The 13,043-nt window shown below is 37.2% G+C and overlaps 1 protein-coding gene across 1 annotated transcript in view; it reads left to right on the forward strand.

The window, feature by feature from the left end:
* Positions 1-263: 263 nt before the first annotated feature.
* slco2b1 (solute carrier organic anion transporter family, member 2B1) overlaps positions 264-13,043 on the forward strand; it is a 39,027-nt gene continuing 26,247 nt past the window's right edge. Inside the window, exons 1-5 of the mRNA XM_038708853.1 lie at positions 264-418; positions 5,982-6,111; positions 6,911-7,048; positions 9,112-9,274; positions 9,537-9,761. Coding sequence (XP_038564781.1) covers positions 6,025-6,111; positions 6,911-7,048; positions 9,112-9,274; positions 9,537-9,761 — 613 coding nt within the window. The 5' untranslated portion in view covers positions 264-418; positions 5,982-6,024. The remainder of the gene's footprint in view (positions 419-5,981; positions 6,112-6,910; positions 7,049-9,111; positions 9,275-9,536; positions 9,762-13,043) is intronic.

Raw genomic sequence — 13,043 nt, forward strand, 5'->3', positions numbered from 1 at the left:
AAGTTGTCTGTGGCTACACCTAATTCAGCTAGTGCTAATGGACACAATTTGTCAGAACCCCTGATCCATGCTTTGTTTCATACTTGTCCCTAAAAATGAGAGTCCCTTAAGAATATGTTACCTTCCTGAAACTGCCTTTTTTTTTTTTTTTTTTAAACCTGTTCTGTTCTCAGGCTGTAAGACTATTCCTCCGCCTCACCCTCCTCCTCCCTTTTCTCTTTCTCAAACCCAAGTCCTGCCTTTAACACTAGGGTTCAAATTCCAGTTCCTCCCCCCAGCCTCTAGTGTGTAGCTTAGAGCTGGAGGTCTGACAGCTGCTGGGAGGACTGGATGGTTTAGCGAAACACCCGAAAGAATCAGAGCTGCAGCACAGTAACACTAAGAAACAGCGACACTGAAGGGACCTGCTGCTTTCACAGTGAGTCTGACTAAATCATGCTCTTCTGTCTGGGACCTTTTAACTGGGAGTAATAGGACTCATCTGCTCTGTTAGAACTGGTTTGTAAAAGCTGGAGAGCTGCTGGTTCTTTCACTTTCCAAACTAAAATCAAACAATGTATTTTTTAAATGAAGAGTGAAGTAATCAGATGTGCTGGCTCTCCTGCTCTGTTAAAGCCTGACAGTCATGCTGTTCTGGTGCATGGATGAATGGCGCTGCAGTGTTTTTTTTTGCTGGCACTACCAAATGGACACATGGAAATAACTAAGTTTACCCAAGTACTATACTTGATTACAGTTTACACTGAAGTAGTTTTACTTCCCTTGAGCATTTCCTTTTCATGCTACTTTTCAGAGAGTAAAATTGTGCATTTCATTTATAAAACTTCAACATAATACGTTCTGTTTAAAACAGAAGGAAGACAATACTTTAAAATTTTAATTGATGTATGCTGTAGCGGTAACTGCAACCGCTTGGAGCTGAATTTAAATCAGACGCGCTCTGCTGTGTAAACCACCATCACCACACTGATGCTGCAGTTGGACCTGATTCATGCAGTCCATGAGTCAGACTCATTCTGTTTCCCATAGAGACAGTTAACTGAAATCATTTGCAGACCATCCAACCAACAGAGTGACTTCCACAAGCTGCCAGTTGAAGCTTAAAATATCCAGTTTCCATAAGTATAATATAGTGAAAGAAAACAGCCATAATCATAGCTCTGAAGCTATGATACATGCTCATTTTTACTCTTTAAGCCCGGGTGTAGTTACTCTATTAAAAGCCTGGGAGTAGATACTCTTTTAAAAGCCCGGGTATATTTACTCTTTTAAAAGCCCGGGTATATTTACTCTTTTAAAATCCAGTGTATAGTTACTCTTTTAAAATCCAGGGTATAGTTAGTCTTTTAAAATCCAGGGTATAGTTACTCTTTTAAAATCCAGTGTATAGTTAGTCTTTTAAAATCCAGGGTATATTTACTCTTTTAAAATCCAGTGTATAGTTACTCTTTTAAAATCCAAGGTTTAGTTACTCTTTTAAAATCCCAGGTATATTTACTCTTAAAATCCAGGGTTTAGTTACTCTTTTAAAATCCCAGGTATATTTACTCTTTTAAAATCCAGTGTATAGTTACTCTTTTAAAATTCAGGGTATAGTTACTCTTTTAAAATCCAAGGTTTAGTTACTCTTTTAAAATCCCAGGTATAGTTACTATTTTAAAATCACAGGTATAGTTACTCTTTTAATTAATCTTTTAAATCCAGGGTATAGTTACTCTTTTAAAATTCAGGGTATTGTTACTATTTTAAAATCTCGGGTATAGTTACTCTTTTAAAATCCAGGGTATAGTTACTCTTTTAAAATCCAGGGTATAGTTACTCTTTTAAAATCCAGGGTATAGTTACTCTTTTAAAATTCAGGGTTTAGTTACTCTTTTAAAATCCAGGGTATAGTTACTCTTTTAAAATCCAGGGTATAGTTACTCTTTTAAAATCCAGGGTATAGTTACTCTTTTAAAATTCAGGGTTTAGTTACTCTTTTAAAATCCAGGGTATAGTTACTCTTTTAAAATTCAGGGTATAGTTACTCTTTTAAAATCCAGGGTATAGTTATTCTTTTAAAATTCAGGGTATAGTTAATCTTTTAAAATCCAGGGTATAGTTATTCTTTTAAAATTCAGGGTATAGTTATTCTTTTAAAATTCAGGGTATAGTTACTCTTTTAAAATCCAGGGTATAGTTATTCTTTTAAAATTCAGGGTATAGTTACTCTTTTAAAATCCAGGGTATAGTTATTCTTTTAAAATTCAGGGTATAGTTACTCTTTTAAAATTCAGGGTATATTTACTCTTTTAAAATTCAGGGTATAGTTACTCTTTTAAAATCCAGGGTATAGTTATTCTTTTAAAATTCAGGGTTTAGTTACTCTTTTAAAATCCCAGGTATATTTACTCTTAAAATCCAGGGTTTAGTTACTCTTTTAAAATCCCAGGTATATTTACTCTTTTAAAATCCAGTGTATAGTTACTCTTTTAAAATTCAGGGTATAGTTACTCTTTTAAAATCCAAGGTTTAGTTACTCTTTTAAAATCCCAGGTATAGTTACTCTTTTAAAATCTAGGTTGTAGTTACTCTTTTAAAATCCCAGGTGTAGTTACTATTTTAAAATCACAGGTATAGTTACTCTTTTAATTAATCTTTTAAATCCAGGGTATAGTTACTCTTTTAAAATTCAGGGTATTGTTACTATTTTAAAATCTCGGGTATAGTTACTCTTTTAAAATCCAGGGTATAGTTACTCTTTTAAAATCCAGGGTATAGTTACTCTTTTAAAATCCAGGGTATAGTTACTCTTTTAAAATCCAGGGTATAGTTACTCTTTTAAAATCCAGGGTTTAGTTACTCTTTTAAAATCCAGGGTATAGTTACTCTTTTAAAATCCAGGGTATAGTTACTCTTTTAAAATTCAGGGTTTAGTTACTCTTTTAAAATCCAGGGTATAGTTACTCTTTTAAAATCCAGGGTATAGTTACTCTTTTAAAATCCAGGGTATAGTTATTCTTTTAAAATTCAGGGTATAGTTAATCTTTTAAAATCCAGGGTATAGTTATTCTTTTAAAATTCAGGGTATAGTTATTCTTTTAAAATTCAGGGTATAGTTACTCTTTTAAAATCCAGGGTATAGTTATTCTTTTAAAATTCAGGGTATAGTTACTCTTTTAAAATCCAGGGTATAGTTATTCTTTTAAAATTCAGGGTATAGTTACTCTTTTAAAATTCAGGGTATATTTACTCTTTTAAAATACAGGGTATAGTTACTCTTTTAAAATCCAGGGTATAGTTATTCTTTTAAAATTCAGGGTATAGTTACTCTTTTAAAATCCAGGGTATAGTTATTCTTTTAAAATTCAGGGTATAGTTATTCTTTTAAAATTCAGGGTATAGTTACTCTTTTAAAATCCAGGGTATAGTTATTCTTTTAAAATTCAGGGTATAGTTACTCTTTTAAAATCCAGGGTATAGTTATTCTTTTAAAATTCAGGGTATAGTTACTCTTTTAAAATCCAGTGTATAGTTACTCTCTTAAAATCCAAGGTGTAGTTACTATTTTAAAAGCTGTGTGTAGTTTCTCTTTTAAAATCCTAGGTGTAGTTACTATTTTGAAAGCTGTGTGCAGTTTCTCTTTTAATATCGCAGGTGTAGTGAATCTTTTAAAGGCCCAGATATTGTCAGAGATGGGGACAGACATAATGTGCAAATGTACAGCACTTCATGTCCGTGGTAATAGCAAAGGTAGGCCTATGTCTTTCTGAAACTTTACCATTTCTTTTAACAGAATAATCACAATTGTGGCTAAATAAGTGTTTGCAGTTTATAGTGTAACCAGGCATGACATTTACGTGATTATCAATAATAGAAGCCTGTTGCTGCCAATGATTATGTGTTTGGGAGGCCCATGTCTAATATCCTTGTTTATATTTGGAAAACAGACTGTAGCTTATAATTAACATGAGTTACTGTTGAGTTATATATAAAATAAAGTCATGATCTCTTTTGCAATTATTATTACTCTACATTAATTTACTTGCTGAGTACCAACCAATCCAGTCCTTTTTACCTGTTAAAATACCTTTAAATGGCCAATGCAACCCATAATATTCAGTATTTCATTTGCAGAAAGTGATTGGAGCCTCTACTTATTGGCATTAATTTCATTAATGAGAGTTATATTTAGCAGATTATACTGTATTATAACTCACATATTACTTTTTACCTCCGGAAATACCTTTAAATTGTCAAACAACCCATAAAATGCAGTTTTCTACTCGTCAGAAAGTGATTGCAGCCTCTACTTATTGACTGAAAGGTAGCTTCTGCCCTGAAAAGTGTTGATTTCATTAATGAGATAATGGTTTGAGAGTCTGCAGGGTGTGTTGACTTACAGTAGTTAATAAGCTGTCATTAATTGCATTGCACATTACATGGTTGTGCTTTGTAAGTGAAAAACAGGTTACAGAATTCCATAAAGCTATAAAGTTTTATAAGAAGGCCTGGACTGAACGCAGCAGGTGATGCAACATTCATCGTAACCATGAGTTACTTGAGACTTAACTTGGACTCTAGCTCAGAGACTTTTGAGCATCTCTGGAAATTGTTACTCTTTTAAAATCCCGGGTATAGTTTCTCTTTTAAAATCGCTGGTGTAGTCAACCTAAGTCATACAGCATGTAACATGTATTAAATATTGTGAAAAGGTTAAAGTTTGGTCAGGTATAGGCAACAAAACTATTTTGTTAGGTTTAGGAAAAGATCTTGGGTTTTGTTAAAATAAGTACACAACGTAAGTTGGGTGAAAGTCCTGAGTTAAATTTTTTACTCCACACCACCTCCTCCTTTCACTTTGTCGCTGTTATACTACATCACCTGACTTCACAGCCTGAGAAATAACCTAAACATGGGTCAAAATAAGTTTCTGCATCGACCTATACGGCCCTTTCTCTGGTGGGGATGGGGCTGGGTGAAGGCTTGTTTAATTGGGCGAAGGTGTATGTGTTATCTTTTTTTGTGGTGAGTTCATGCAAGTTTTCATAGAGTTGTGTCATGACTTGAGGTGTGTTCGAGGTTTTGAAGCTTTTAGCTCAGTGTTGCCCTCTGTCGGCTTGTTTTGTTTGAGCTCAGAGGAGATAAACCAACACAGGATCAGAGACCGGCTTGAATTCTGTTGACTTTCCTCTGCTGATAAGAAACCTCTTCCTTCCTGTTTCCCTGAGGATTATTCCCACCTCTTTTATTTTATCTTTCTCTTCCTGTTGTTTTCTTTCTTTATCAATGTCCCTGTTACTATTGTGAAACTTGGTTCAGATGTCCATGTTCCCCTCCCCCCTGAATATTTTTTTTTCAGAGAAACCGATGCAGATGTTTTACTTAAAAAAACCAAGAACAAGCTGTTCATTTCAGACCCCACAGAAAAGATATAAATTACATTACTTTATAAAATGATCATAACCAACACTCTCAGCCAAGAAGCCTGATGAGCTCAGTCCAAACCAACCCTGCACCCATTATTTGTTTGACTGGCGTCCAGTTTAGTCATTGTTTCTCTGTCTTAAACACTCACGAAATATTTTATCTCACTCTATTTTGTTTTTGCTCCTGCAGTGATTTTACTTTTGGCATTTGTCCACCCTAAGCACATTGCACAGCAAATAGCCTTCATTATTTACTCTCCCTCTCTTTGTGTAAACATATAGCACATTCACAATTGTTCTTTATGCTCTTAGGGATTCTAGAAAACTGCACTTTTAGTATGACATGAGTGTGTGAAACCATGGATTGCAGTGTGTGCAGCATTTGTGTTCAAAATCAGGTCCTTATGCCATAAAAGTTACAACAGCAAAAACTGCGCAGACACACGATGAGATTCTAGATGTGCTAATTTGCTTTCTGCTGTTCTGACTGTAATATTACTTGTTTAGGGGGTTGTTTGTGGTATCAGCCGTTAGATATCAGTGTGGGTTTGACAAACTGTTTGTATTTTACAGGTTCTGTTCAGTTCTTCAGTCTCCCTGAAGTAAAAATTAGATCATGGTTGCCAACAACTACAACATGAACGCTGTTCCTGCAGGGTCACGACCTCTTGCCCGGCACCGGAGTCCCTTCAACAGCATCAAGGTTTGTCCCTGCTTCACATCCAGTATTTAAAGGTTCATGAGCTGAACGAAAAAGCAACTACTGCTGCATCTACTTTGTTGAGTTTTAACCTTCAACAGCAAAAAATGTAATCATCCTAATGATTTAAATCAGGCAGACAGTAGATGCTTTCTGGGAGCAGAGGACCCTGTTGTAAGAAATAAGAGATAGATAAGAGTTAGCTTTTTCTACTATAAACTTGAAAGCACTGTAATCTTTGGGACTCCAGAGGTTCAGTTGTATAGAAGCATAGTTTCATAGAAGTTTGTGTCCAGCTGAGCAGATGTCTGCATTGTCTCACTAAAGAAACTTTCCTTCCTGAAGCGCATCCTGCTATTGTTCTCTCAAATCACAATATTTCCTCTCTACAGCTCGTCTCAGATCATAGAGATTATAATTTCACTCATATCTTTGGTACTTGTTGTTGCACTTTTACTAAATTAATTTAGTTTTATGGTTAAGATTTAATGATCAGGAGTTTGTTTAAACCTGTGGCAGGTGCAGTTGGAGAAACTAGACAGACAGCTAGACTGAATGAAACAATTGGCCGTACTTGTTACAGTCCTGCAACAGCCACAAATAGCTTCATTTTCATTTTTGTGTCAAAGCATTTGATTTATTGATTGCTGTCGAGATGTAAAGAGAATTTCAACAAGCTTTAATGCAATTAAAGCAAAAAAATAATGTGGAAAAGCATCACTCCTCCTTACCCAACTTTCTGTCTTCCTTCTTCTTTTACTGACCTTCCTTCTTCTCTACCTTCTTCTTCGACTCTCTGCAGTTCTTTGTGTTTTGCCACAGTTTGCTGCAACTGGCGCAGCTGTTGGTATCGGGCTACATGAAGAGCTCCATCTCCACCATCGAGCGACGCTACGGCCTCTCCAGCCAGAAGTCGGGGCTGCTGGCTGCTTTCAACGAGGTCAGTACAGGAAGGTTTCTGCAGTTTTTTCTCGTCTCTGCTTGCTTACATCACTGCTGCTGGTTTCTTCAGATCTGCTACTTTCCCTTTATCTCAATTTTGTAAGGTGTTCTTATATTGTACATAATTTGGTGAAAAGCTCGATTCAATAATAATCAGGCTAACAGGTTATTATTCCGCCAAATAAGGAACAAGTGTAGATTATTATATGGAACAGTTCTCTCTCTGTGGTTCTAATCCCAATAGGTTTTGGAAAACAGTTATGGGCATGGAAAGTAGACCCTCCTCCCTACAGCTGCCATTGTCCCTAAACATTGATGATTTCATTGTCACAGAAAAAGGCTGTATGACAGAGCTCTTCAATCTCCTTTTCATTATATTTGGCTTTCTGTTTGACTTAACTACACCTCCCTTCCAATCCAATGTCCCCTTCTCTCTCAGTAAATCAACGTCCCCCTAGTCATCAATACCCATTACACAGTTTTACCCTCCGGCCTCAGATGCTGGATGAGCTCCTTAATCTGGACCCTAAAAAGATGGCTTAGACCATTTCTTTATCAAAGTCGCATTCCCTATCATCGCTGAGCCTATAGCTCACCTATTCAACTTGTCGTTTTATTGTGCAGAAGTTCCCAGTGCTTGGAAGACAGCGGCAGTCAGTCCTGGTTTGCCAATTACCTCATTGACCAGAGTCCAAAGTGTAAGGTCAGAACATCTGCTGTCTAAGCCCCTCACTGTCACCAAGGCAGTACCAGAAGGCTCAACACTCAATTATCCACTTATATGCAGATGATACCTTTTTATATTTAGTTGGGTCCTCCCTGGAACAGGTTCTAAGAACTCTACAACAATCTTTCCATTTTGTCCAGCAAGCTTTCTCTGCCCTTCACCTCATCCTTAATATCTCAAAAACAAAGTTAATGTAGTTTGGTATGAAAAACACTCCCACCTGGTGTAAATACCACAGTTGAAGGTGTTGAATTTGAGGAAGTACATACATAGGCCAGATTGGAGTTTCTCTACCGTAATCGGTCATCATTTACCCAGTCTGCTAAACTCACCCTGATTCAGATGACTATATTACCCATGCTAGACTTTGGTTATGCAAATTACATGTCTGCAGGCAAGGGGCTTCCCGAGCGGCTACATGTTCTTTATCACATATCTATCAGATTTGCCACCAGTGCTCCTTAAAGGACACTACTGCAATCTGTGCACCTCCATAAACTGGACATCACTTCATACTCGATGTAAGATCCACTGGTTTATAGTTATTCACAAAACTCTCTTAAGCCTAACCCCTCCGTATTTGGGATGTCAACTTCATCCTTCTTCCGTCACCTACAGCACCTGCTCCTCTAGTCACATCCGGTTACAAATCCCTACAGCTAACACATAATTAGGTCGCACTGCCTTTCAGTTTGCTGCACCCAATGATTGGAACCAACTACAAAAAACAATGAAACTCTCCACTCTCACCGCTGCCACTTTTAAAGGCAAAATCACCAACTCATTTACAGAAACCTGTAATTGCTTCATGTGATGCTATGTGTTGTTATATGTTGCTTTGCTGCTATCTCGATTGTTTTTATCATTCAATTATTGTACCATTTGTTGTCTTGTCTACTCTCTGTAGATTGTCTTATGTCTAGTCTGTTATCATGTTTTTTTATCTGTCTCATCTGGTCTCTTTGTGTCTTTGTGCCTGGTTTTTAAAGTTTGTTGTCGGGACTGTGTTGTTGCACTTCATCCTCTGTCTATTGTCTATGTTATTTTATTTAATCCCAGTAACCTTTTCCCACAGGAGGCCTTTGTCTCCTGCAAGTGTTCTCAGTTAACTTGCCTGGTAAAATAAAGGTGTAATGATGATAATAATAATAATAATAATAATAATAATAATAATAATAATAATAATAATAATAACAACACTTTTTTTTTGTATTTACTTCTGTTCAGACCAACTCTTACCACAAATCCATAGGTCTGTGTTTAAAATAAAAATACTTTCGAAGCAAAGAGTCATTTACGATGCCTCTCTCCTGTGTGTGTGTTTGTCTGTCCAGGTGGGGAACACGGTCCTCATCGTCTTTGTGAGTTTCCTCGGGAGTCGAGTCCACCGGCCGCGGTTCATCGGAGGCGGAGCTCTGCTGGCCTGTCTGGCCTCACTTCTGATGGCGATGCCGCACTTCCTGAGCGGACAGTACGAGTACACTGACCGCATCAGCTGTGAGATCAAACACAAACTTGTCTAATTGTCCCCTTTCAGCATCAAGCCAACCCACTACTGAGAGGATTTCTTCTCAACAATGTTTCTAAACTTCTCAACAGCTATCGGATAGATTTTCATTAAATTAGCTTCAGAAATTCATGTTCCCCATATAAAAATTCTAATAACTTTGGTGGTCCTCATTCATCTTTTGTATGCACTTCAGATCATGTCAGGATACCTCAAAATCTAACGACTGAATTCCTGTCTTTTCAACAACAGCCTCCATTGATAACAGCACTGGACTCTGCCAATCAGAGAGAACGCTTAACACCTCATTATCCAATCAGAGCTGCAGCCTGCAGGAGAGCCCCGCCCAGCAGGTGGTGTACCCTCTGCTGCTGCTGGGTCAGCTGCTGCTGGGTATCGGAGCCGTCCCTATCCAGCCCTTCGGCATCTCTTACATCGATGACTACGCCAGCAAGAAGAACTCACCGCTCTACCTTGGTATGCCTGCTGAGGGAAAAGTGAATCATATTTTATCTAAACGCTCCAGTCCTGATTAGTGATTACATGGTTTGCACTAGGATATGGGTTCTAGTAAAAATAAATGATTTATAGAATATATCCCATAAAAAGGGAAAAGGAGGCCCATTTTTGCACAATTTCCATGCAAAATGAACGTAAGCAGAGTATTACCTACCGTGTCTTGGGGGGATGGGATAGTTATCCAGTCTCAAAAAAGCTAAACGTAAATGCAACCAAAAAACATTCAAGACGGATTCAAAACTCATGCGACGTCTGGAGGCAGTCTGCCTCTCCAAGGAGCCCGGTCTATAGCCTACCGACCCTTTGAGAAAACCCAACAAAGCGTCTGTATTTGATGCACAAGGTACCCTTCAGTGTCAGTGTGAGACACCCTGGGCCTTCAAGTAACTCTGCCGTCTGCCACCACGTAATGTACTTATTTCAACCTAAAACACAAGCTTTCTATACCTTGAGGCATTTCATTCAGATGCTGAAGAGCACATATTAAAAAGGCGATAATGGGAGCTGAAGTTAAACTCAAATAAAACGCAATAAAATAACCGCCACTGACAGGAAAATAGTGATAGTAATAACAGTTCCTAAGTCAATGTCCCTTTCCTAACTTAAGATAGGAAAAGTGTATTACACAAGCATCCTAACTTAAATAAACTCCCTTAACTAACTTTAGGATAACCATTAAGCTGTACTAACTTTAACTTGTCCACTATTTGCTAAATGTTTCCATATGGCTCCTCTTTTTGCAACAGGTAGAACTTCAATCATTGAGAGGCTTATGACACTTGCGGTTTGGTGACAAACACTTGTTAGTAGAAAGCTGTAGACTATGTAACACAAGATAATGTTTCATGACTATGTAACATAATGTAAAGGCTATTTGTAACAAAAGTATCCTAATGCAAGTCTATGATAGGAGATCGGTAAAGACAAGAAAACTATGAAAAACATGACAACGTTAGCCTGCAGCCTTTATTACCATCATCATTCACTTTCCACAGGGGACACACAGTACAGGTTTCTGCCCGGGGGCGGTGACGGGGCCACCACTGGTTTTCTTCTGCTATTTAGATGCAAGAGCTGGATTTCTCAACAGATGTTATCATAACTCATTTGTTTTGAAGTTCAGTGTCTGTTGTTGTTTTTGCTCCAGTTGTTTCAGTATGTTGTAATTAGTTTAGTTCAGCGAGAGAAGAAGAAGTAGCATCAGGTAACAGACAAAAAAGTTGATACACGATGTTGGATTGAGTATTTAGGATTAACCTGGGATAAGATAGGAAGATGGGGGAGAAGAGAAGATGATAATACTTTGGTCTCGCTTGTAATTTATGAATACGATTCATCCATGTGTTTGTTTTAGGATAGGACAAGTTCATCAGGATTTTATCTGAGACACTTGAGATGAAGTGCAAAGCTAACTCAAACATGGATGAGATCACTGCGGTGGTTTGCGGTATGTTTGTACTGATCCACATGGCCAAGCTGAGTTTTCCTTCCTGATGTAGGTGTGTTACTCTGTTCAGTAGATGCTAATGCTATATGACTCCCCTAAACCTTTTTTTATTAAAACAGCATTAAATCTTTGTACTTTATGCTCCTCAAACACTTCTCATCTCTTTTATCACCCTCTGCTTTACAGCTGCTGTTAAAAACTCCTTCCTGGTCATAATTACCAGTTTGAGGTTTCTGCCTCTTAAAGGAAGTTTTTCCTTGCCTCTGTCTCCTAGTGCTGCTCTTGGTGGGAACTGTTGGGCTTCTGTAAATATCATCACAGAGTACGGTCTAGACCTGCTCTTTATGAAAAGCGCTGTGAGATAACTGTTGTTGTGATTTGGCGCTATATAAATAAAATTGAATTGAATTGAATTGAAATTGAAATAGAGGTTGGTATGAATGTTATTGTTTAATTGGAAGATGGAAACTCCCCTTCAATGTGAACATTTATTATTTCATGCTACATTTTTTATGCTGGCAGGTCCACACTGTGCTCACATTACAGACGCCAGCTTTTATATTAGAAAAAGAAATGTGAGCAGCCATAATGTCATGTGATCAGTTCAATTTCAGAGCAAAGTTCAGACTCACATCAAGCTCTCATCTGATTGGACAATATGACTGACATATCTGCATGAAAGGGAGAGCAGGCTTTTCTGCATGTCTACAGGTCAATGTTGGGAATGTTGCAGCCTCCACAGAGCGTCTGCACGTCTTACATTACACCTGTTGCATCTGCTGGCTCTCTGCTCACATAACCTGTTTTTATTGGTTTCCTGGAACCAGTCTGAGGTTGAACCTAATCTGCAGAGAAAAAGTTGGAATTATGACACCAGGTCACTTTTTTATTATACAAAATACAAATATATATATATATATATATATATATATATATATATATATATATATATATATATATATATAATATAATATATACAAATATTTTGTGAGCTCTGAAAACCAAAGGATTTTCTTTTAAAAGTTTAGTCTTATTGTTTTAATACACAAAATAAATGTATTAATTATCGAATTAGGTTATGATAACAGATATTTGAGAAAGACAATTCAGCAACAAGCTTTAATTTGAAACATTTAGTCAAATCAAAGATGTTTAACAGAGAGATTTAAATCTCTTTTTACAACTCAAATCAAAACAAAATATAAAGCATGTCAGCTTCAGCCACAGATTTGCCCCCATTACTAAAATGCTCAGCAAATTGTAAATAAAAAATACAAAACAGATTTAATCTCAGATTTCTATATAATAAAACTTCGGCCATGATTGCTGTCATCTCTAAACTTCAAGTTACTAATAACATTCATTCGTTCTAACAAACATTGTGTAATTAACCCTAGCGAGCCGTGATAGCTACTGTTATACAAGCACAAGTTCAAACGAGCTAAAAATTAACTCATCAGTAACTGTGGTTTACAATGTCTGTGATAAAATCATCTGTTGTGAGGTTTCAAAACGTCCGCTTTTATGATCTTTACAGGAGAGTTTCATAACATATATATATAAATGTTGAAACACACTCAACTCAAAATGGTTGCTGTTGGGTTTAGGGCAATGCTCCGAGTTTTTTAAGCCCGGAGAAAATACATCTGCCTCTCAAATTTTCCTGCTTTGTTAAAAACTTTTAGGGGGCGCTACAACACTTCCTTCTGACGCAGTTTTTGACCACCCCTAGGTGTTTGAAAGCTATAAACTCACTGGGAGTGCTATAGAGCCAGCGTGCCAACCCCAACCAC

The sequence above is a fragment of the Micropterus salmoides genome, unplaced genomic scaffold (assembly GCF_014851395.1).
Source record: "Micropterus salmoides isolate LMB-PRFRI ecotype aquatic unplaced genomic scaffold, ASM1485139v1 Ms_hic_scaffold_9, whole genome shotgun sequence".
NCBI classification, from domain to species: domain Eukaryota; kingdom Metazoa; phylum Chordata; class Actinopteri; order Centrarchiformes; family Centrarchidae; genus Micropterus; species Micropterus salmoides.